This window comes from Mytilus trossulus, chromosome 8, assembly GCF_036588685.1.
Source record: "Mytilus trossulus isolate FHL-02 chromosome 8, PNRI_Mtr1.1.1.hap1, whole genome shotgun sequence".
Classification (NCBI taxonomy): domain Eukaryota; kingdom Metazoa; phylum Mollusca; class Bivalvia; order Mytilida; family Mytilidae; genus Mytilus; species Mytilus trossulus.
Window position 1 is genome coordinate 29,108,985 of NC_086380.1, and position 27,435 is coordinate 29,136,419.

The window sequence follows — 27,435 nt, forward strand, 5'->3', positions numbered from 1 at the left end:
GTAAGTCCCTGTGAGCATCCTTACTTTAGTAGAGGCTTTTCGAATTTCTATCAGATTCTGCTCTACTGAGGCCCATCTGAGTTGAGTCTGCATGCATTGCCAAAGTTGAGGACATTTGGTGAGCTTCCTCTTTGAGTCTGAGGGTCCAAAAGGATGTGATTTCAGTTTTTACTAATTTCTTCCAGTATAGTTTTGATGGAATTGGAATGTTTTTGTCAAAGATATCCGGTAGATTATATTTTGATATTAATAAGGCAGTTTGAAAGAAAAAGCTATTGTTGTTAATTGTCAAAGTTCACTGCAATTTGTCTGATGATTTCTTTTATTTTATTATTGGAGCAGGTTGTAAGGGAATGTAAATATGTCAATTTTCTCTTGTGTATTTCTGCTTCTACAGGGAGAACTCCGAGAAGTAAGTATACCGCAGGTACTAGAAATTGTTCTATACTTTTTTCCTTGTGTTATTTTTAAGTAATTTTGATTTTTCCAGTAATTGTTCAGGAATGAATTAAATATTGGTTGTAGTGCGTTGTTAATTTAATTCCCGTTAGTTTATACTCATATCATGTACAAACTTTCTAGGGGTAAACAATCTAGCCGTTGATATGCACCGTGCTCAGGATCATATATTCATTTAGACAGAGAAGAAGACTCTGCCCAAAACTCTTGATATCATAGGTATAAAACAGTTGACATTTAAAGTCAGATTGGTTCGCACATGTTAGCGTTCAAATTAACACGGCGGTTTTTAAAAGAAGATAAAAGTACAGTGTTTTGAAAGATCGGCCATAAGTTAACATTTTATAAAATCGGTCACCTTAAACATTGACATTGTTTTTCATGTTTACCTAGTCCAAATAATTATGACGTTTGGCAAGGCTATTTTTATTTTTTTTCTGGGACGCCTTCCTACGACGTCGTAGGAAGGCGTCCCAGAAAAAAATTAAAATAGCCTTGCCAGACGTCATAATTATTTGGACTAATGTTTACCATGCTTTTTCTGGCTTGATATTAAGTTTTTTTTATCGATAATATTGCAGTTTAATAAAGATTTTCTTACAAATCTTAATCAAAATCCTGTCTTTAATAAAAATAATTAGGGAGCAATCATTTTACTGCAAAGGGGACATGGGGGGAGAGGGGGGTTGGGGTGGGTGGGGGGGGGGATAGGACTCCTACAGCAGGTATGAAGGAGGGGTACTGATCCCGAAATCTGGCCTTAAAAAAACGAAATATCGAATTTGAATAAAATAAATCCTGACGTCCCGAAATCTGAAAAAAACAGGATTCCAGGATCCCAAAAGGGTCAATCCCGAAATCCCAAGCTAATAATCACATGATCCCAGAGTCCTAATAAAGGTCCTACCCAGCTAACAATATTATGTCGTAATTACGTCGTGACAAATTCACAATGTCATGTTTTCGTCGCATTGACACTTTGACATCAGGTTATTACGTTGTATTTATGTGAAAGTGTATGTTTTTTTTTACGTTGCCACAACATCATACATTGTACATCAATGTTGTGGTGACATATAATTAAGTTGTAACAACGTTATTCCTGACATTACAACAGCTTTTATATCACGGCATGTCGATGTTGTCACAAGCGCAAACAAATTTATTTAGTTTTTACCTATCAATGAATTTTTTTTCAATATTAATTCAATATTTAACACTTTTTAAAACTGCTGCCTGCCCTGTTAGCCCTAATTAAACTTTGTTTGATTTCATCAAAAATTGAATTATTGACATGATTGAGGTCCTTTAATTTGCCAAAAAAAACAATGTTTGAGGGAATTCACACTTAAATATTTTTTTGGGTCCTTTTGTCATCTACTTTACCAAAATATTTTTCCCATCAAATTAGTGGACAGAATTTTTTGTTTAGAAAATAAGCATAATTTACCAAATAAAAGGCCTAACTGCCACTTTCAAGACTCTTTATTATTTGGATTACAAGTGCTTTTTGATCTTCATTCAAAATGAAATGCTGGATAAGCAAGGAATAATGCAATTAGCATAACATTAAGTTGGGTACCGAAGCTTGCATAAATTGAAATATTTGATGTCTGTGTCATGTATTTTGTAGAATTGTTTTACACACAAAAAAAAAGCTAAAATAAATGACTGTGGATTTTTAGAAAACACAAATTTTTCTGTTCAAAATGTTTTAGGAAATAACTCAAACCCCAAATTAATCCACTCAAAAACATAAAAATTGTCACCTTTTGATTTCAGGTTACAGATCAATACTAATAACCACATATTTACAAATTTCAAAAAGAAATAACATCTCAACCACTTTATAGAGCTGTAAAATCTCATAAACCACACCCAAGTTCATCATGACATGCCAAAATGTTATCCCATAATAATATCTATACATCTACATATTTATAATTTATGTAATTTATGATAACAAATTTATTCTTTTCTAGGTAGCAGTGTCCATCTGTCCATTATGGATTATAATATCACCATTCCTGAATACTCTCAAGATCTGTCAAAACACATGTACCGGTTACAGCAGTCTGGTCTGTTTTGTGATGCATGGCTAGTGTGTAAAGATGGGGTAGTCTTTGTTCATAAACTGGTACTGGTGGCATGTGGCAGTGCTTACCTTCTGCAGCAGCTCTCAACAGATACCAGTTCTAATACACAATGTCAAGTTTTCTTGAAAGATTACTCGTTGAAAACTGTTTATGATTTAGTACAAGCTCTGTATACAGGAAGTTTTACCTTAAATCATGAGCGGGCATTTGATTTATTGAATCTTTGCACCTTTTTGGATGTGAGTATATTTACAACTTCTGTTCAAGGCGTTGTGAACAGTGATGCCAATCTGAAACAGCAACGTGAGGAGAGACAAAAAAGCCACAACAGGAATAGTATATTTTATGACGTAGAAATTGCCCAAGACTCTTTCTCTGCTCCTCTAAAGATACCTATGAAGCTTCTGGAAGATAACGTTATTTTGGAAAGAATAGAGGACAGAACTATCAATACTAAAGGTCAAAGTTCTCAACCTTGTGGAGCAATTTCAATGAGGACGTTGACATCCATTTTGAATTCAAATTGTGTAGACAATAATAAGAGAAAAAACAATGTAGATTTATCTAATACTGACAGCAACAATATTCAAGTTCAAAGTTCTCAATCTAGTGGAGCTATTTCAATGAGGACGTTGACATCCATTTTGAATTCAGATTGTGTAGACAATAATAAGAGAAAAAACAATGTAGATTTATCTAAATCTGACAGTGGCATTCCTAAAAAACTGGCAAGAGTTTCAGAACAATCAAAGAATGATGTTCAAACACGGTCAGAAATTTGTTCACAAAAGATAAAAGTAGAAAAAGAAAAACCCAAGACTGTTAAACACACAGAAGATAAAGATAGCCCAGATAGTACCATCCAGAGTAAACATACATTTAAAGTAAAAGATAAGAAAGGGGTTTTGAAAAAAACTGAAAGACTGTCAGCAATTTCTGGCCTGATATATGAGGCAGATGAAAATAGTAGCGAAGAAACCATTACTGATATAGATGGAAATAGTAGCGAAGCAACAATTACTGATATAGATGAAAATAGTAGCGATGGCTCTATTATTGAGTTACAAGTAGATAAATCAATAAGTAAAGGTAGTTCAGAAAAGTCAAAACCTTTACCTGGAAACAAAGTTGATTCAGAAAAATCAAAAACTCTATCAACCAGCATGGGAAGTTCAGAAAAACAAAAACCTTTACCAACAACAAGGGATAGTTCAGAAAAGTCAAAAACTTTATCAACCAGCAATGGTCAAACAAAATCATTACCAACATGTACAAGTAAAGGTAGTTCAGAAAAATCAAAAATTTTATCAACAAGCATGGATAGTTCAGAAATATCAAAAGCTTTAACAAATAGCATGAGTAGTTCAAAACATTCAAAAACTTTACCAACAAACAAAGGCCAGGGTATTTTAGTTGAAACTGAAAGACAAGGGTGGAAATGTCAACTTTGTCAGAAAGTTTCAAAAGATTTTGTTGAAAATGAAGATGGGCAGCACATATGTACAGGTTGTGATAGTCTTTTTTCTCAGACAGAGGGTGGAGCTAATCAGATAGATGGGGAAGACAACCCAACAGAAGGAGAAGACAATCAGACAGATGGGGGAGCTAATCAGATAGCTGGGGAAGACAATCAGACAGATGACGAAGAAAATATGGGAAAAGTATCAGAAATAAAGAAAGAGAAAAAGGTACTGTTACTTACTTTTATGACACTTAAGTACTATACATGTACATCATTATGATCATTGACCATGAAAAAAATAAATTTTAGGACTTTTTTTGAAAATTTTAACTTTTTATACATGTATAATTATGATAATTATTAAGGATATTAAAGCACAATTTACAAACTTTTCAGTTTTAAAACACAAATTTACCAAAGTACAACAAATGATTTTAATATGACAAGAAAAACAATTTGGGGTTGTGTATTGTTATCATGTCGTCTAGATCCAAAGACAATTGGTTTCTGGACAATAACTTAAGTTTGTGTATATTGAACTCTATAAAATTTTAGTAAAAGGTTCAATACTACAAAGGGCACGTTCAGATTTTTTTTTAATTGATAGTCCCAACCATTTAGAAATAAGGGGACAATGCATGACAAGGTACATGTATATATATAGCCATTCAGAATTTCAATAAGACATCTTTCTATATCTATAGACCAAATTAAAGGACAAAGATGTAATATGCCAATGAGCTAAACCCATACTGTACAGTAAGCTATAAAAGGCTTATGGCGGAATTTAGACCTTAGACAATGCTTTTCTTCTCAAATTCTTAAACATGACCAATAATATTTTTGATTAGTTTTGCACATAAGCTGAAGTTTGCCTAAAATAAACCAAAAGGGGTAATTTCCTTAGCATCTGTCACATATAACCAGAGGAGAGGAAAATGTCAGAGTTCGCGAAAAGGTGTCAGTCCTCAGGATTTCACCACCAAAATTTTGCATAGGACTGACCCAATTTTACTATTTTTCAATAGATTAATAGTGTCACTATTTTATTTTTAAAGGAATTACATAGTGGAAAGGTTATGCAGTATGATTATCAATCATTAGTGGACGCTTATTATGCAGTGAAGGAGGGAGGAATGTCCATTCAGGCAGCCTGCAAAAATTTTTGTGTTACCAAGTTAGCACTCCAACGAAGAGTAAGCGGAAAAGTCAGTATAGATGTAAGTATGTACTAATCAAGAACATAAATCATGATCAATGTTTTGGTGTTAATTCAGAAGTTATTGGGATGTTTTTATTATTGTGTTAAATGGGACAAGGTTATAATGATTAATTAAAATTCGAATTGTGAATTTTTTTATTTGAATTGAAAGGATTATCTCAATATGGCAAAACTGAATTCATATTTTAGTCTGTAATGACAAAATTGCAATAATAAATGCACACAATAATTTCTGAATTTATAGTATACCATACAGTTACTATACAAACAAGCAGCATTTTAAGCTATGAACATGATTAAGCTTGCAACATGTCAATATATAGTTCAGGTTTTTTTCCGTGAAATATTTGCTGACATTATACATTGTATTAAAAGCACATATCACATGTATGATAAGGCACTATGACATCTGTAAGAATGATAAATTTTGAAGATTTCCATTTGGTCAGTACTGATTTTGTATAAAACATAAAATCACAAAAATACTCTGAGGAAAATTCATAACAGAAAGTCCCCAATCAAAACAAAAGCTCAAACAAATCAAACAAATGGATTGATTTGATTTTGATCTTTGTAGTTTTAACGCAACTTTTAAGCACAGCATTAAGGCTATTTCGGAAAACCAGGACCTTCTATAGCAAAAGTAACAATCTTAGTCAGTTAAGATTGAAGTGGAGTGCACTTGCACGATCAGGGTTTGAACTCACAACCTCAGTTTTGACTGGCTAGGGATTATAGTAGAAACTACTTAGTCCATTCGGCCATCATGGCCCCTTCAAAAGAATAGACAATAACTGTCATGTATATTCCTGACTTGGTACAGGCAGATTCAAAATAGACATGAAAACCTCATATTTCAACGTGAAGAGTAACCTGGCATATGATGGTCAGAAGAAAATTGCTGAAAAAAAATGAAAATGTCACTTTTAAAATAACTGATAGAGCACAATATCCTATTAAAAAGTATTAAAAAAAAACAAGATTTTTATTAGATCAATTCTAATAGTTCAGTCAATCTAAGTTTGAACGGTTAAAATTGAACCTCAAACTAATTGCAACAGAAAAGGTTTCAGTTCCAATCTATAGCATTTAGATCAAAATACATACAGAAAAAAGTCCCATAAAATATAACTTGAGGAAAACTCAAAATCAGCATATCAAAATTTCTCTGTTCGTTCGTCCCGCTCCAGGTTAAAGTTTTTGGTCGAGGAAGTTTTTAATGATGTTGAAGTCCAATCAATTTGAAACTTAATACACATGTTCCCTATGATATGATCTTTCTAATTTTAATGTCAAATTAAAGTATTGACCCCAATTTCTTGGTCCACTGAACAAAGAAAAAAGATAGTGTGAAGCTCAGGTTAATTTTTTTGGTCAAGGTAGTTTTTGATGAAGTTGAAGTCCAATCAACTTGAAACTTAGTACACATGTTCCCTATGATATGATCTTTCTAATTTTAATGTCAAATTATAGTATTGACCCCAATTTTACGGTCCAGTGAACATGTAAAATGATAGTGCGAGTGGGGCATCCATGTACTTTGGACACATTCTTGTTTTTGTCAGTTTTTGGTTGATTTTCTTAACATTCATGTAAAGTATGATACTTCGATGGGGTCATAAGTTCGTATTTGACTATCTTATATAATCTTCTGCTCATGAAGTGTAAGAAACGGAAGTGTTATTGGTAATTTTTTTTGTTGCACTTTTTTCATTCAAGAAATAGCAAATTATGGCTTTAAGACCATTTTGAAAAAAAATAATGTGAATATTTGGAATTGTTTATATCTGTAAATTATATTTTTTCAGCATTTACCATGTTTAAAGAAACGTTACACCACAAAAAGAAGAGTATATTTGTTTTATTCAATTTAAGATTCTTTACCTTGAATTGGTGAAGAATTTAATAAAAGATATGAAAACACCTTTAATTAGAGTTGTTTGTTATACTATAAAGACGACTAAAATATCAAAAATCAACACATTTTCTTTAATAAAAGCCCTAAAGTAATGATTTATATAAATTTTTATTGATATTTCTGCCTTTTTTGCCTAGAATTCCCAAATCAATGCAAATCTCCATAGGAATTTTAAAATTGTGATATTTAAGTTTTCCTCAGGTCAGATATTATGGGACTTTTTTCTGTGAATATTTTGGGTATAATGCCAAAGATAAAAACTTTAAAATATTCTGTTGTAACTACTTCAAGGTCATGGTAAAATTTATGCTAGATTAAGTGGACTATAAGCTTCATAGATAAATTTACTAATTAGGATAATTTAGTGTGGATTTTTTTGTGTGTATAGTATACATAATATGCATGTTTTCGCTAATAATTTATTTCTTGGTTTGCCAAATTCTTCATAGACACCAAAAAAAAAATTGCACATGAAAAAAAACTTGTCATGTTTTTCTCTGGCTGTTTATGCATCATTACACTAAATCCATTATGTTGGATGTGTACGGATTGATAGTTTAGTCTTAGATGCATGATTATTTTATAAGTTGTTAGTGGCTTTGAACTAGCTGTCAGATAACTGTGAGTACTCTCAGATCTGTTCATTGTGTCTTTTTGTGTCAGGATGTATAAGTACCCAGCCAAATCCACTTGTATTTTTCTCCATCTGATGAGTTAAGCCTTTTTCAACTAATTTTTATAATTTGTTCTTATTGTACTGTTATACCACTGTCCCAGGTTAAGGGGAGGGTTGGGATCCTGCTAACATGTTTAACCCCACCACATTCAATATTTATGTATGTGCCTGTCCCAAGTCAAGAGCCTGTAATTCAGTGGTTGTTGTTTGTTTATGTGTTACATATTTTTTTTTTGTTCATTTGTTTTACATAAATAAGGCCATTTGTTTTCTCATTTGAATTGTTTTACATTGTCTTATCGGGGCCTTTTATAGCTGACTATGAGGTATGTGCTCTGTTCATTGTTGAAGGCTGTATGGTGACCTATAGTTGCTAATGTCTGTGTCATTTTGGTCTCTTGTGGATAGTTGTCTCATTGGCAATCATACCACATGTTCTTTTTTTATTTGTTTAGATTTTGCCTAAGAAATACACCAACATTTATTACACCACAATAAACAATGATTCCACAGTAATGAAGACTATACATTATATTGCAATTTCCTCATTATTTGTTTATTTTGTAGATCAATCCACATGATACTCTAATTACTGAAGGTATACATCGTAAGCGTAATAAAAAATATCGATCTTATAGTACGTCAGCAATGGCAACAGCTTATAAAGCTGTAGTAGAGGACAAGGTTTCTATGCGTTCAGCATCAAAGTTACATGGTGTACCATTCACAACTCTTATGGATAGGGTGAATGGTAGAATAGACCCTGATTGTACTACAAGTGGCAACGGACCTTTCTTTCCCATAGATAAAGAAAGCAGGTTGGTGACTCACTTGATAGAAATGGGTGAACTTGGGTATGGATATTATCGTCAGGATGTGGTGGACATAGCTATGGACTATGCAATTGCACTTGATCTGAAAACCAAGAAGGATAAACCCTTGACTCTGACCTGGTACTCAGGGATGATTAAACGATGGCCAGATTTTAAAATTGTAAAATTAAAGGCTTTAGAAGTTGTTAAAGCAAATAATGCCAACAAAGAGACCATTTCTAAGTACTTTAATCAACTTGAAAAAGCTTTACTTAAATACAATCTCATAGACAAACCTCATTTAATTTACAATGTTGATGAGAAAAGTGTTGCCATTTCAGGAAAAGGTGAAATAGTCACAATTTTGGGTTGTGGAAATGCAGCTGGTAGTGCGTTGCCTCCTTTCTTTATCTTACCTGTACAGAAAGTGAATGACCAGCTGCTGGAGGGGTCTTCACCAGGGTCTGTTGTCACATTCTCTAAAACTGGAGAGTCTAATTCAGACATTTTTATGGATTTTCTCCACAATCATTTCATGAAGATAGTCCCAGATAATGAACTTGTGTTGTTGTTGTTAGATGGACACGCATCTCATATCCCTGTTAGCACATTTGAATGGGCAAGAAATCATAATATTATACTCCAGTTAATACCAGCACTCACCAGCCATTTTTTACAACCACTAGATGTAGGTTGTTATGGCCTTCTTAAAGATATTTACAACAGTCTGTGTCATAAAACTATCAGAACGAAAAACTGTGCACTAGATCATAATGATGTGTGTCCCATGGTATGCAAAGCTTACAAAGATGCATTATCAACTAGTAATTTGCAGTCGGCTTTTAGAAAAACAGGAATATATCCATTCACCAAAGATGTCATGGAGTTGCCATTAGAACCATCTGAAGCATTATGCCTCACTGACTCTGAAAGCATTGAAGAAAGCCAGGTTGAGAATGTTATTGACTTGCATTTATTAAATGAAAACAATAGTTCATCAGAAGCAGAAATTGTAAATGAGAGAAATCATGTTACTGATATCTAAGAATGTTTGGAGATGAGGTCGACTAATGCCAGATTTGATTTATTAGATGAGTGGTCAAGGTTAAGAGTAAGGTTTCAGGATTTGATCTGCTATTCACACAGTCAAATCTATGCTATAATTAGATGGGCACTTATATTTGGTGTATGCAATTGTTTACATTTTGATATCTATTTTTCAAGTTTTTTACCATGACAATTGTTACAAATGTAGAATTATTTTATTTACGGTTGGTTTCACAATTACTATAAGCAATAGGTCACCTGTTACAATTTAGAACAATGTAGAATGATTGTTGACTGTGTCTACATACTGTGGATTCATTAATGTTTGTTGGATACCAATTTTTTGTGTGAACAGGGGAACCATGAATTTAAATGTTCAACAAAATACAAATTTTCTACAGGAATGAATGCAAACTTTTCCAAAACAACAAATTTAAATATCCTTGAATATGTGAGTTTTTTGCAATCCTTGACAATTGGTGCCCACGAAAATAAATGAATCCACAGTACATGGATTCATAAAACCTATGAAAATTGGTATCAAACAAATAATAGAGAATCCACATTAAGTGTAAAGTTTTCTTGATTAGATATGTTTCAAAGAAATAGTCTAGCTATATTGTTTTTTAAAATGATTAAAAATTACATGTTTGTGTGACACATTGGGTTTATTTGAACTTGGCTCCATTTTTTTTATTGATTACAAGTCAATTCAAATTTTAGTGATTAGGTCCATTTTGTTCAAATGCTATTGAAATAGGTTAAGCATATTTGGTATACATATCCGTCTAACTGACCTTATTTCTATAGATTATTTTTTAGTTTAATGTATTTGATGAGGATAAGTTCTCAGAGACTTCATATTCATGTTAATAGACCCTCTATATATAGAGTATATGGTGTAAAGAATGATTTTTGTGTATCAAATTTGTCTGACAGGATCTCTGAACCTGACTTAAATATCTATGTTCCTTTTAAAGTAGCTGTCTTTATAAAAATCATGCAGAGGGTGATTCACTGAAATATTTTTTTGGGGTCCTATATCATATGCCATGGCAACCATCAAAACAAAATTTTGCCTGAATAGGTGAAAACAGATCCTTATGAAAATCTAGTATAAGGGAATTAAATGTCCCATGGGACTTAAGTTAACCAATAAAAACAATGATGTTTTTTACATTTTTAATAAACAAAACCCTAAACTTAAAAAATCAAACATTTTCAAAAGGTGTTAATTAAATCAGGTCGGTTTCTTAGATTTAAATCATAACAGTGACTTGTATGTTAGATAATGGAATTACAGTAAGTGTTTACTGGTCTGTGTGAGAGGATGATTTTACCTTGACATGTGTCATTGACATAATTGATAATATTAAGTTTTTGTTATACATTTTGTACCTGTATTAATGTGTTATACAGAGGGAAACATGTTAATGTGTACACTTTTGTTCCTTGTTAAAGTGAAACAGAGAATGACTGAATTAGCTATTACACTGTTGTACCTAGAATTAAAGTTTGTTGCCTATCAGGATTTTTAATTACTCAATGTTTGTTATTGTTTTAATGTATTAAAAAAGATTCAAAGTTACCGAAACTTGGAGCATCATAATATATTATCTACATTTACCTTCATCAAGAAGGTTTGAGAACTTTGATTCCAAAGTCAAGGATGACTAAATACTGGAGAAACATTATAAACAAAGAGGACATACAATGAAAATCCGTACCCATTGAGGGGCAACATCGTTTGAATTAAGGAGAAGAAACCTATGTTTTATTGATAAATTTTGAATAAGTCAAAACAATTCAAAAGTATTTAAAAAAAAATATCAGTGGTAAACTTTTAAGGACTGACGACACTACTGCTATGATGATATCTTATTTCGCCGATAGTCTTCCATCAGCAGTATCGTTCTTGTTGAAGAAAAGAAAAGAAATGTTTTTAGATTTGGCTCTTCGGTTCCACTTTGTGTAAAAATCGTTATCCGAAAAACAGTATAATGACAAAAATACTGCACTGCGAGAAAAATTAAGTAAAATAAACAAAATTCACACAATACTAACAAAGAACAGAGGCTCCTAACTTATGATTGGTGCAAAAATGTGGCCAGGTTAAACATTGTTTGTGAGAGCTCAACCCCCATCCCCTTATACCGCTATCGACTTCAATGTAGAATAAGCAAACGCACGACAATACGCACACAAAAATGCAGTTCAAAAGAAGTACGAGTCTGATATCATAAAATTGAGAATGGAAATGGGGAATGTGTCAAAGAGACAACAACCCGACCATAGAAAAACAACAGCAGAAGGTCACCAACAGGTCTTCAATGTAGCGAGAAATTCCCACACACGGAGGTGTCCTTCAGCTGGCCCCTAAACAAATATATACTAGTTCAGTGATAATGAACGCCATACTAATTTCCAAATTGTACACAAGAAACTAAAAAATTGAAATAATACAATACTAACAAAGGCCAGAGGCTCATGACTTGGCAAAGGCTCAAAATTGCAGCGGGGTAAAACATGTTTGTGAGATCTCAACCCTCCCCCTATACCTCTAGCCAATGTAGAAAAGTAAACACATAACAATACGCACATTACAATTCAGTTCAAGAGAAGTCCGAGTCTGATGTCAGAAAATGTAACCAAAGAAAATAAACAAAATGACAATAATACATAAATAACAACAGACTACTAGCAGTTAAATGACATGCCAGCTCCAGACTTCAACTGACTGAAAGATTATGATTTCATCACATGAACATCAGGCACAATCCTTCCCGTTTGGGGTTTAGTATCATACCATCATAACATATATGAGAAGAACATAACCCGTGTCATGCCAACAACTGTTTTTTTAATAAATGTGTTTAGTTCCGATGCAAAGAACCTATATTAGTGAATTTTTAATGACCTGACAACAGTATCGTAACTCTATCCTTCTTAATAAGTATATTCAAAGGTTTTGTTAGGTTCTGAGGTGAATACTGACACATTTGTGCTTTATAAAGAATATTTCCATAAAAAATTGGATGTGAAAGACCTGAATAGTAACAAAAGAAACTGAACAAAATGGCTATGATACATACATTAACCAAGGAAGTTTAGCAGTTACTGAAATGCCAGCTACATACCTTGATTAAATTGATTGACAGATCGTGTCATATGAAAATCAATCACAATCCCTCCCGTCTTTTTTTTTTATTATACCAACATAAAATACATGTCGTATCATGCCAACATCTATTTTTGTCGAGCCTGCCACTTTTGTCGCAGAAAGCTCGACATAGGGATAGTGATCTCTTGAAATTTCAGAAGGTAGAAGACACGAATCATTCATATTTCGTATATAGATGCCTTATGTTATATAATAAGAGACATAATTCCAGAAATGACGCATATCTAACCAAAATGATTAAGTCGACATATTCAGCAGTCCTATGATGAAAACATCATCTTCCGAGAATAGATATTGATAACTAGTATGGCATGACATATTCATGTCACGAGTAATACGCTGTGTTCGAAAACCATGGATTTAAAAAAATGTGGTATATTGGTACCACGTCGTCGTCAGCCAAGCAAACTTAAAACGTAATCTTGATCTATAACGCATTATGATGGACTCGCATACAGACAATCAGCTGTTTCGATGCTTTTAAATCGAAAATCAAGAAACGATATCGGTTCTGCCGTAAAGTACGTTGTCTACATCTAGTTTCCATATATCTCAATAAGAAAGTATTTGATTTAGGAAGTAGGCCAACAAATAAAAATATGTCACTTGTTTATTCAAAATGCATACATATTTTATAGAAATTGGCGATAGGAAATCCTTTATTGGGCACAAAACATTCAAAGAAATCTACTATCCATGAAATCAATGATTGGGGTTTACCTGAAATCAATTATAGTTTATTAATTCCAGAATCATATATATATGTCGTGTACAAGTTGCGATTTTGTACAGGTTATAATATGTACAAAAATGAGTACCTCATACATGTTATAACCAGTACAAAATATTGCTTAAAATTGTTTTAACTTGTACAGAATTTAAGATTAATCTTAATGATATCGAAAATACATTTAAATTCACCAATGCTCTGTAGAGGACAGTGATCACAAAATTTTAGAAATGTATGTTTCATGACTTATGTTGGCAACATGTGTTTTTATGTAATTATATGTTTTATGCATTCCATCATGGCTTAAATAAGTGACACGATTTACTAAAAGGTTGCATTTCCTCAATGACAATTACATTATATACTAGCAACTAAATTTATCCAAAAAATTAAAAAAACAATGCCTTATAACTTTGGGTAATACTCCTCCCTCTATTTGTATAGCATGCAAAGACTAAAACAATTTCTCGTATGCTTACTCTGTATAAAGCAAGATAAAGCTGAAATAGTTTCATTGGACCACGCTTCATTGTCAATATCTTTGGATCTACTCTTCAACATTTTTGGCCTTCAGTATACTTTTGTAAATTTATAACTCAATTTTTATTTTATAAACTATAAGCTCATTGCATGAGGCGAATGTCATTTTGATTGTTTTAAATATATATCCTCTACTTTGAATTCATTTATTTGTGGCCTTTGGATGATGTCTGCTCCATGTGCGGGTTGTTTTTTAGATACATACCCCATTTCCATTCTCAATTTTATTTGTAAACACATCTATCTTGGCTATCCTTTTATGTCTTTTAGTGTCAACTAGAATGAAAGTATTTTACTATTGCCTTCAAAGTGGACACTGACATTTATAATTCATCAAATAAAGATATGTCCATAGATAGTCATAAGAGGACAATAAGACATGTCCTAAGATATATCTTATGACAGGTCGCAGGAATGCTTCGTAATACCGACCCCTGGGCATTAACTGTATCAAAAAAGGACAAAACACACTAGCATGAAGGAATAATAAAAAAGTTAAGAAAATCTTATTGAGGTAAATAACATCTGTTGCAATAATAGAAACAGATCCTTATTTTTCGATTTTGTACAAGTTGAATCTATTTTTCAGTAATATTTTGTACAGGTTATAACATGTACGAGGTACTTTTGTACATGTTATAACTTGTATTTTTGCATTATACAAGTTATAACATGTACACTAGTTTTGTACATGTTATAACATGTACACTAGTTTTGTACATGTTATAACATGTACAAAATCGCAACTTTTACACGACATATACATATAAAATATGCATAAGCTCAAAGTTTCAGACTTTTTCATTGTTTTATCAAATTTATGCAGCAGATTATTACGTTATAAACCATCAAACATACAGTCACAGACACATTCTAATTAAGCGGCAACCTTAACACTCATCTTGTAGTAAAAGTTGAATTATACCGAGGTCAAATGTAGATTCGGTTACGTTTTACTCAGTAAAATTTAAAAAGTTATAAAATATTGACTAATCAAAGATCAAATCAAATGCAAAACACATAATCATATATCTGTCGTGTACATGTTATTATATTGTGCAGTTCATTGTACAAATATTTTAAACAAATATTTTTTTGTTATTACTTGTACAAATACAATTGTACAAGTAATTACCTATACAATTTTATTGAGAAATAGATAATAACTTAATATACAAATCATTATAATACCTTCATGACCTTGGCCTTTTTTAAGGTTCACATCACATCGTTTCCCTTTTATCAAAAACTTATTACTTAGCTTAAAATTATAAAGTTTCGACATATTAGTCCTTTTATATAACAAATGCATGAGCAAAACTGTAAAAGTGTAAAGATGTAAACAGTGAAGAAAGGAAATTTTGTGAAGAAAACCTTAGTCTTTTTTTTTCAATTGTGTATTAATTCATATCGCTTGACATAGTACAGTAATTAAAGGATCACGTAAGACAGTACGTTCAAATTAAATATAATTCAAGCAGAATTAACGTATAGGTACAGTGTATAAACAGATATAATGCTTAAATTTAAGGATGTACTTATAGGTGAGATTTAAAAAAAAAAAGAAATTACTATAAGTTGAAAGCCTATTAGTTAAGGAACAACGTTAGCTAAACATATTGATAGGTTATGGAGCTTCTTTTTGAGATATTTGAGTTATAGAAAATGACAGGGAAAGGAAGACTTGGTCTTTAACCTTGCATGTGCCATGCAGATTTTGTTTGTGTTTCAAATCGAAAGAAAAGAAATCAAGAAACTGCTCAAATTTTAGATAATGACTTTTTATGAGCTATTGAAATTTTGAGGAAAAATGAGTGTTTTGGGCCAAAATATTTTACCCTGGATTGTTGGAGAGAAACCAAGGAGTTCAAATATCTGACGCAAATTTAAAAAAAAATCAACTTAGTACATCCTTAATAGTATATCCCATGTTGATTGCTATGCTATATATTAATGGTTTAAACAAAAGTTTGATCAGTATAAAGCTGATTACTATACTTCCGTTTATGAATACATTTAACCATGTACCCCTTGTATAAGTGAGATATAATGATATTAAGTATAATCGCTAGACTTTTATATATCTAGTGGATGCGAGGGCTTTAAACTTTTTCAAATTCACAGGTTAGTCTGTACTCAGAGTAGTTTTTGGGATGAAAATACAGCCATTTTTGTCCATTTGATATGATGAACCTTTAACCGTTGTCCAGTGTCATATATGACAGCATCGATAATACGTAAGAAATAATTCCTTCATGTCATGCTCTATGCTCATTTTAACATGGGTAGGCATTATATTTGTCGATATTTTACACTGAGCGTTAGCGAGGTGTAAAATGTGGTCAAATATAATGCGTACCCATGTTAAAATGAGCATAGAGCATGACACGAAGGAATTATTTCGATTCTAATGGACAAATGTAGTATTTTTATAGATCGAAGCGTACGAAAATACCGTAAACATGTTTGGCTTTCCCGTTTCCTCCCGAGAAGTATGTGCATTACATTTCATATTTGATAAATTTAAAATCTGCGAGCAGGGTAAATATATGTTGTTTTATAAAAATATATAATAAGAGTTTATGCTAGCAGCTTAAATGTATATATTTTAAAGAATAACGGTGGAAATAACGTTAATATACACAATAAGTTCGTACGCATGTGTCAAACATATGTTGTGCTCATTAGAACACGGCTTTGTTTGCAAAGCGTAATAAGGACGTCATATTAGAATAGTCGATTAATTTGTGTACTCAAACACGATTTGATTTTCGTGAGCACGTCATAGTGTTGTCGACATAATGGAATTTAACGCGACTGTCATACAGGTGAGAAGATCAGCTAGCTGTAGTTAGTAATCAAAGGTACCAGGAGCAGGTAACGAGAAGCTCTCTTAGCACTAAAGATCATCTAAAAACTGTCTTAAGTGACTAAGAGTGTAACAAGAAGCAATTTCATATCAATCTTAGAATGATTGACAATCCTAAAGACATTTGAATTTCTTACCGATTTAAAGGAATTCTTTGCATCTCCTAATCATAAACTTAACAATTTGTGTAACTCGAAACAATCTTAAATTTTGGGTCCTTTAGTAAGAACTCTTTGCGTCAAATTAAGCATTTACGAGCAAAACTCGAATCTTACTTAACATGTTTTAACGTAAGTGTGGTTCTACCCATCCGCAAACTACTCGGAATAAAAAATTGAAACTTGATTGGCATATGATTAATAATTAACAGGCGAAGAAATCAAGATCACTTTACAAGACGTTTATTGCATGACGCTGAAATCCTCATGATTTTGTGACGAATTTACAAATTCTAAAGAACTCTTAGTTAGACATATATGATTTTATTACTTTATCCTCTAATATCTTATAATACAACCAAGCCCCCTTTTTTCTTGATACTCCACAAAAGAGAACTTTTTAGACACTAACATATTAAAGAAATTATTATAATGCATATTTCTAGCAACTGTCTTATAGTAAGTAAGTAAATTGTTTATCGTAGTGACATGTGTAAGTCAGCATAAGTATATAAATTTGTACAAAATATAATTACATATATATATATAATACATCCGGCCCGATGGACCAATAAGTCACCTTTTAGTTCAATATAAATGTTCTAATATCACGTGTCAATTGCCAATTTAAATTTAAATACAGAATGAGATAATTATAGATTAAGAATTAACGATTGTAAAAGTTCATATATTATTCATCTAAAGTTTGTGAAAAAGTTTAAGAATGTTAACAAGAGTAAACTGTTTGTTTTCTACGGAAATGTATTTAGCTATTTTCCTTGGATGGTTCACCATTAGAAATGTTATTTTTCCAGGGTCATCTAGTTGCGTATAGTCAGGCACCATTAATATCTCGCTAAAAACAGTTTGTCTGATATCATTATGAAATGTGCAGTTTATAAGAAAATGCAGCTCACCTTCCACATTTTGAGAATTACAAAATCGACATAGTCTATTTTCTACTGGTTCCCCAAATATCTACCAGTCTCAATTCTGATCGGTTATATCACGCTTCAAACTGGGCTAGCACAGATCGCTCGTGTTTCGTAAGATTTAGTTTTACATAGCGCTCTAATTCGAAGTTTGTTTTAAAGTAAGATCGTAGATTTGGCTTATTTATCAAGGACTCTCTCCATAGATCACTGTAGTAAGTTCGTACAATTTGTTCAAAAGATTTTAAATCCACCATTGTTCTACTTTCGTAATAATGTAACATATTAAGTGCAGTGAAAATATCTTTAGTGTTACTACACCAATTGTTATATATACTGATCCGCAAATGTCTCCAAAAACTATTAAATAATATCTAATTTATACTGATCCGCAAATTTCTACCAAGACTGGTACAATCACTAACTATATATCCATCTATCAGTCCAGTTTATTCCGTTAATTAAAAAGACGAACTGCATTTTAACGGAATAAACGGTTTACTGAACTCCAAGGACAATTCAAAATAGAAAGCCCCTATTAAATAAAATTGCAAAATCAAAAAGCTTAAACACATCAAACGAATGGATAACAACTGTCATATTCCTGACTTGGTACAGACATTGTCTTATGTAGAAAATGGTGAATTACACTGGTTTTATAGCTAGCTAAACCTCTCACTTGTATGAAAGTCGCATCAAATCCATTATATTGACAACGATATGTAAACATGTAAAAAATAGGGAACAGCAGTCAGCATTGTGTTAGATTCTTAATCACTGGGATTGTCTTGCTGCATTGAAGACCCATGTATGGCCTTCGGCTGTTGTCTGCTCTTTAGTCAGGTTGTTGTCTTTTTGACATATTCCATACTATTTCTATTCTCAATTCAAATATGTAACAAAGAAGCACAAAAAGGCATATAGACAAAGTACGTGCACATTATCAAAAATGAAAGACAATGAATATTCCGATATTTCGTATTTAAATAAAATACTGTCTTATATAGTAGGCAAAAAAAGAAACGTTACATGCTTATAAGATTATTTAAATTTTTTATAACAAAAAAATGATAACAATAATAGTTAGCTAGCATGATTTTGAAGAGAACAATAACAAGTTTTTTTTTTTATTGAAAACAATATTGCACATTTTCGGACAATTTTAACAGGACGAGAACAGAAATCGGGTTAACATGTCAATACTTTGTATGACCACCTCTTGCATTTATGACCGCCTGACACCTCCGTCGCATGGAATCAATAAGACGTCAAATAAAATATTGAGGGATGTTGTTCCCTTCCCTGAAAAGTGCTGGTTGGAGCTGTGCTAGCGTTTCCGGTAGATTTTGGCTATTTCTGATTAGTCGTCAAAGTTTGCCAAAAGATGTTCAATTGGTGATAAAACTGGAGACGTTGCTGGCCAAAGCAACACACGAATATGTTTATAATATTTCCCAAAAAGTTCAGTGAAATGTGTGCCACGTGACAACGGGCGTTGTCCTGCTGAAAAAAACGTGGTTAAAACGATGTCTTCGGAGAAACGGGAGAATAACTGGAGCCAAAACTTCGTCCCTATACCTTATTGCATTTAGGTTACCAACGCTCGGTACGTTCCTGGTAGGTATTTCCGCCCCATACCATGATTCCGCCACCACCAAAACGATCTGTTTCCGGCACGCACGCATCAGAAAATTTAGATTCATCGTTACAAAGAACCTGTCTCCATGTTTGCCTATTCATCGAATCTGTACCCGTGTACATTGAAGTCGCGCCATCCTGTGACGCTGCGTAAGGATGGGTCCCTTCAATGGACGACCAACCCTCAGACCAACTTGACGCAATCGGTTACAAACTGTTTGAGCAGATATTATGTTGTTATGTCTTCCGTGGGTTTGTCGTGCAGTTTGTGATGCGTTTACAAATCGATTCCGGAGACAATAACTGTTTAATGTCTTTGAATATCAGCTGAATTTGTACGTTACTAAAATACAGGTGCAATGGGGGCTTTAGCTATTACTATTGTTTCGCGCGAGTACAAATGTAGCTGATATTTAAAAAACACTTAACAGCTATTGTCTTTATCCTGAAATTAATTCTGTATGTTGTTTGTGGTTTGAAAGACACAAAAACTCAAACTCACTTTTTTGCATTTATTTCCTATTTAAAATATCTAGAGACCCGCGTAGTAATAATAAAATAATTATTAAAATCACGACACGAGTTCGCAAAAATAGAATCTCAAATGGTCAACAATAATACAATAATATATCTCTAAAGATTTCAACAGCAAAAACAAATAATTTAATTTAGGATGTAACGCGTCTTCTGATTGGCTAACATTGTTTTGTTTATTAGCTCAGAGACACAATTTTGACATCTGACTGTGACGTCATTGACGTATTTCATAATTGACAATGGTTTAAAATGGAATTTAGGAATGACATTATAAGGAATGGTTGTTATATTATTTCGGTCTATTCGAAGTAACATAAAAAAAATGTGGTGCACTTTTTAAAATAACCCGCTACGCACGTTATTCAGTGTGAACCACATTTTTATTTGCATGTAATCTGTTTTTTTTTTTGGTATTTTGTGTGTATTGGGGTTTCTTATGAAGACACACCTATCACTTAATATTTTCGAATACTAATTTAAAGCTTTTTTTAGTGTCGGTGAAAAAAGGGATCCGGAGTGCTTTTTTATAATTAAACAATAAATAAAATGATGATGAATGATTACCTTCATTAGGCTGATGTACTGTGAGTTATAAATATTGCGTTATCTATATTCTCTTATGCCAAATCCGACTCCTGGCTCAAAATTTCGGAATAAGAAACCACTCCACTGGATCCCTACAATATAAGTGTATAACTATTACTGAAATCACAGGTTTTTATTACTACCAATCACCCTACCAATGCAGTTATAATAATTTAATAACATATAAAAGAGGGACGAAAGATACCAAAGGGACAGTCAAACTCATAAATCTAAAACAAACTGACAACGCCATGGCTAAAAATGAAAAAGACAAACAGAAAAACAATAGTACACATGACATAACATAGAAAACTAAAGAATAAACAACACGAACCCCACCAAAAACTAGGGGTGATCTCAGGTGCTCCGGAACGGTAAGCAGATCCTGCTCCACATGCGGCACCCGTCGTGTTGCTTATGTGATTACAAATCCGGTAAATAGTCTAATTCGGTAGGTCAAATTCATGAAAGGGAAGGGGATTGTAGTTACGATGTAAGGAACATATATAAACGGCATGACAAAATAGCTCAGGGAATATGGACGATGTTTTAGATTTGACAGTTTAATTATTTCCTTGTCATGTGAAACGTGAAAGAACACAAAGTTATTACGATACATATATTTTTGTTAGTTCAAAAATGGTTGGGAATGGATTATGTAAAATTGTAAGGCTCCACAAACTGTGACGACCAACGACTAGAAATTACTATTTTTTTAAGAATTTATTAACATGTTTTAAAAATAGGAAAATGAACGGACGGATTCATCCGTTTATGTTCGGTCTGCTAACCCAACGTGTTTTACATTTATTTGGCATTAGGCAAGTGCACTGGTAAGTTTATGTACTGTAAATTTGAAAATTAAAGTTTGCATTTATTTTGGCAATTTTGGAAGCACGGATAACAAATGCCAGTTATTTATTGCAATAACAGGTAAGTCTTCATACAGATAAATTCAGTCTGTCGCATTATTGCAATGATAAAACCCTCGCACCTTTCCGAATTTACAATATCAGATTTTTCTTAGTTTTATTGATGAAGATAAATATAAAATAACTTATGACGAATTAGGTTTATATAACAGTAAAACGGATACAGAAAAAAACGAAGGAACAGTATTTTTATCGTATGAAGATAAACAAGTAGTATTATACCTCGGTACTCGACCAATTGTTTGGGATCTTGTATCTTGAATAACATGTATAAGAATACAATAGTTTGGGAGGTGGCCGAATTTGTTTATTATGATTTAAGATATTACTATCCCTAGTGATTTCTTCCTTGATACTTGTTTCAATCAGTTGATCAATGATTCCTCATAGTTTATCAATTTATATAATATGCATTGATATGTTAGCATACCAGAGATGGGTCTGATTACTTTCAATGTAATTGATTAAATTACAATTACTTTGTCATTTGTACGATTAAATTAAATTAACGATTACATCATTTTTGAAAGTATCTGATTAACATGTGATTAAATTAATGATTACATTCGCAATGTAATCATGATTACATCTGATTACAATGAACAAGAAAATAACATTTTGAATGATGTGAATGAATAAACGTTTAATATAGCTAGTATAACATTTTTGAAAAAGGATTTTTTTTAAATATTATAAAATGATAACTTCAAACTTCATCAATTTAATAAACCTAAAAAGTTCAATATATATGTACATGCACATTGTGTCACTGGTTATGCGGTAAAAAACTATTTGAAATTTTAATAGAATTGTTAAATCAAACTGTAAACAAAATATAAGTAGTAAAATCATTTCATTTTACATGTCCAGTCCAAATCCATACCAAAATTTGTTTATTTTCAACCACATTTTTGTCCATCTTTTTTAGTTTGTGGTAATTAGATAATTTTTATCTTTTATCAAATGTATTGCCCTACAGCTATGCTCAATTGGTAATTGCAATAAAAACAAACCTTAATTGATCTTCTACCTGTCAATTCAAAGTTGACAACAATCACAATTTTAACAAAAGAATGTGATTCTGCTGTCATTCAGGGTTTATAAAGAAAAGTATTACTGGAATGTAACAGTTAACTTATTATCAAATAAACACATATATATATGTACATCTGTAAATTGTGAATATACATACAATATCTTTTTTTAATGGCCAGAGACATATAATTGTAGTATATTTGTCTCTGCTTTGGCATATGATGAATTTTCAAAAAGTAATCAGGATTACAGACTATTTTAAATAGTAATTGATTAAATTAAATTACATGGAACCAGATTTGAACCTGATTAATGATTACACTGATTACTTGAAAAAATGTAATCAATTACAGCTGATTAACGATCACAATTACAATTACCCCAACTCTGTAGCATACGTGCCAAATTTACTCTCAATATGTGGTTTAACTAGTGTTAACATTGAAACTATTGTTTTGTAAACAAATAAAGGGTCAGAACACGTTGTTGACAATTTATCAATGAAAGAATTTCTGCAGTCTGAACTACATTAACAATAAAACAGTTTTGAGGTTTTTGAGGGTTTATACACGGTTTAGCTTGTATTAATTTCTATCCTATGTCTCGTTTCGTTTGTTGACATTCACGTGGATTGCATTTGCAAAAAAACATAACATATTCAGATGTTGACAACATGCACATCCATATCTCGAAAACTCAAATAAGAATGTACTTGTACTGCATTTATGTAAAATATACAATATATTACATTAAATTTGACATAATTATGACGCGAATAAGGGTCATATATATCGAATTAATCATATGCTTTAATCAGTTTAACGTATGTTAACTTCTAATCTAACATATGCTTATTTGACAATAGCATACGCTGAAATCATTTCAAGGTATGCTTAATTCAATTGATCATATGCTAAATTATTAAGCGGAATCAAAGTCATACTTAATTTAACATCTAGAACGCAACCATATGCAATCTTAGGGTGGGTTTTTGTGGGTGGGTGTGTGTTTGGAAGGGGAGGTGTAAGGATTTTTTGCGCAATATTTTTTTCACAAAATATGTAATCGGCTTGTTTTCACGCGCTGTTCCCGCCATTTGTCGAAGAAAGAGTGGTTTCTTTTTATTTTTTCTTAGGTTTGAGTCCTGCCATTATTTTTGGTTCAGTGGTCCTTGCCACGTCCCATCAAAATGAAATGGTAGCTTCCCAGGTGGTACCTAACACTTCACGGAGATAAGTCTGTAACATCATGTAAACGTTTTAATGATGTTGTATTGTTAAGGAAATATTAAGCTTCTCAATGATCAAACTAGGTGTTTGACAAACTGCTATATATCCAATGAAATTGTTCAAGAAAATGTTAGGTTCAAATTTTTTCAAATTTTTATATATTTGTCAAGGGTCAATGACAATATGTTCAAAAAAAATATTTAAACGAGCCAAATTAATTTCAGTCAAGGTGTTTGGTACCACCTTAAATAAGTATTTTCACATTTATTGTTGATTTCTAACTTTTACTTAATGTGCCCAATCCTCTCCAATTCTATATCACATAGTCAGAAAATGAATATAAGAACGATGGTATGTGAAGGGTCCTCCCTTGACACCATTTTCGAGTATGGTATTAAGGAAACAATGATAGTCCGTCGGAAGGGGACGATAAATGGCTGCCCGTGTTAAGAGAGAGCCATATCTCTTGCACTTTAAAGACACCCTTGTAGATTTCGATAAAGAGTAGACTAATGCCGCTACAAGGCAGCACTCGCACCCGCAAAGTGGAAAGGGATTAATATAAGTTGCAAAACTTGTTTCCCAATCCACTATAAATAAATATGTTTAAACAGGGTCCTCTGTTACCATATATAATTCTAGATTTAGGTGCGATATATGTTTAGTATGAAAAAGGACCGCATGCAGCAAATGTCCAACCAAATAGTAAAGAAGCCAACTGTTCTTTTGAGAGCACAATTAATAAATCATTACCTAAATAATTGTTCAGTTTCAGATGAATGAATCTTAGCATCAGCTTAAATCCTTTAAGCATAAGCAGAATTCATTTTCCACCAAACTTTCAATGGCTTAAATCTCAAAAATAAGCACACTGACCCTTCATATGTTCAATTCCTTCATTTATTCACTATCAAATAATAACAGGGTAGCAAACAATCTTAAATAAAATGTTATTTATAAGTATAAAGATCTTTTTAAGATAAACATTAAATACACATTTAGGAAATTTAATAGCTGAACGGTCTAACTTATATCTGTATATTGTGTAAACAAGTGGTGTGGGCGAACAAAGATCGTGAGATACAATTTTAAAAGATGGACTAGTTTATGAGTACTTAAAATTAAATGCAAGTATTTTCTTAAACGTATGAACTATTAATCCTTTTGTGAGTTTTAATGTGACAGCTATTCAATTCAATTTTGATGTGAAGGATTATTTGGATACTGCACGTGCTAGTTTGCTGATTACATCATATAAAAACTGTGTACAAGATGTAATTTTAGACAAATTATAATGTGTACAGGTTTGGTTGCAAGATATAAAGTATGCCTTACACATACCTTTTTGTACTAGGTATAAAAATTGATCTTGAAACATTTAGGATTATATTGTGTACACATGTGATGTGGGAATACAAAGATCGTGAGATAAGATTTTAAAAGATGGACTAGTTTATGAATATTTATATTTGAAAAAAAATTAACTCAAACGTTTGAACTATTAAACCTTTTGTGAATTTTAACGTGACAGCTTTTCAAATTCTATTTTGATGTTGAAGGTTATTTGGGTACTACATGTACTTGCTTGCTGAATATATCACATATATTCTGTTGGATTCTAAAAATTATAATTTGTACAGTTCTTTTTACAAGATATAAAGTATGTTTGACACATACCTTTTTGCACTAGGTGACAAAATTTGGTCTTGAAACATTAAGCATTATATTGTGCATACAAGTGATGTGGGCGTACAAAGATCGTGAGATAGGATTTTAAAAGATGGACTAGTTTATGAGTATTTTATATCAAATATAAAAAATAACTTGAACGTTTTAACTATTAATCCTTGTGTGAATTTTAACGTGACAGCTATTAAATTATATTTTGATGTGGAGGGTGATTTGGTACTGCGTGTACTAGTTTGCGGAAAAATTCTATGACTTGTGCTTGTAGGAAGTCCCATCTCTTACAATAGTGTGTCCACGCCTTCCGGATCTGAGGGTTACTCGGAAAACGGGAAAAAGCTAATTAAACTATCTTACTTATGTCTATTGTTGCATCCACTGGCAGCACACTGAACCATTTTTGTCGAGCCTTCGAATTTAGTTGAAAAAGCGAGACATAGCGATCCTACAATCCGTCGGCGTCGTCGTTGTCGGTGTCGTCGGCGGCATCCACAAATATTTACTCTGTGGGTAAAGTTTATGAAATGTTAAAAACTTTCTTGAACTATCATGGACAGAAGCGTGTTTATGTTCATAAGATAGTATCCAGAAGTAATTTTTGTAAAAATAAAATTCCATTTTTTCTGTATTTTACTTATAAATGGACTTAGTTTTGCCAGGAAACATTACATTCACTTTGTGGTTAAAGTTTTTAAAATGTTGTTTACTTTCTTAAACTATCCTGGATTTGTACCAAACTTGGACAGGAGCATGTTTCTAATCATTAGATATTATCCAGAAGTAAATTTTGTAAAAAAAAAAATCCCATTTTCCCCTTATTTCACTTATAAATAGACTTAGTTTTTTATCCTGTTAACATTTCATAAAGTCTGCAGTGAAAGTTTTTAAAACCTTTTTAAAAGATCCTTAAACTATCCTAGATTTTACCAAACTTGGACAGAAGCTTCTGACAATCAAAAGATAGTAACGAGAGGAACATTTTTATTGATTTCTTTCATTATTTTTGTTTAGTGTGTGATTAACAGCAAAAGTAGGCGAGACACTCGGTTCCGCGGAACCCTTACAATTTTTTTATAACTGTCATCGGTTTTGTTGGGAGATATTCGAAAATAAAATTGCGCTACTTATGCCTATATACATCCGTCAGTCATATACGTTTGATGTAACAAATGACGTCATAGCCTCGTTCTGAGTGACTTCTGGGATTGAAATATGCATTATTAGTAGGTCAACAGATCGATTCATTTAATTTTATATTTTATCCATTAACACGATAATTATATTGCTATCGATTTTTTTTTGGGGGGTGGGTGGTAATTATGTTCAAACAAATATCTAAAAAAGAAAAAAAGAAAAACAAATCATGTCACATCTCCTTTGAGAGAACTAAAGAAGACTAAACTAAAATAAAATGGTGTTAATATTTTGTTGTTATTTTGTGACCAGACAATCGTAAAGCACTGTGACACAATCTGAGGAGACCCACGGTACGAGGCCGGAAACGACAACGGGAAAGAAAACCAAACTAGAATATCAAGAAACTCATTTTTAATATTAAAGCGGTTTGATCAGTTTATATTCTAATTTCTGAATGTCCTAGTAACTCTTAACTGACTGCAACATTCAAAAGACTTTATGACTTATGAGTTATCAACAACTTTTAGAATGCGCAAAAAAAGTTCTGGTCTTTA

At 32.2% G+C, this 27,435-nt stretch overlaps 1 protein-coding gene across 1 annotated transcript; it reads left to right on the forward strand.

The window, feature by feature from the left end:
• The first annotated feature begins 574 nt into the window (after positions 1 to 574).
• LOC134727548 (uncharacterized) lies at positions 575 to 11,220 on the forward strand. The gene is made up of 4 exons (XM_063591929.1): positions 575 to 678; positions 2,442 to 4,243; positions 5,076 to 5,237; positions 8,401 to 11,220. Exons 2-4 carry the CDS (start codon positions 2,465 to 2,467, stop codon positions 9,688 to 9,690), a joined length of 3,231 nt encoding a protein of 1,076 aa, XP_063447999.1. The 5' UTR covers positions 575 to 678; positions 2,442 to 2,464; the 3' UTR covers positions 9,691 to 11,220.
• The last annotated feature ends 16,215 nt before the right edge of the window (positions 11,221 to 27,435 follow it).

Excerpts from the sequence above, each read along its gene's own strand:
- LOC134727548 (XM_063591929.1), top strand. The coding sequence starts at position 2,465 with ATGGATTATAATATCACCATTCCTGAATACTCTCAAGATCTGTCAAAA. Across the intron at positions 4,244-5,075 it reads AAATAAAGAAAGAGAAAAAG|GAATTACATAGTGGAAAGGT; the intron begins GTACTGTTACTT and ends TTATTTTTAAAG. Across the intron at positions 5,238-8,400 it reads GCGGAAAAGTCAGTATAGAT|ATCAATCCACATGATACTCT; the intron begins GTAAGTATGTAC and ends TTTATTTTGTAG.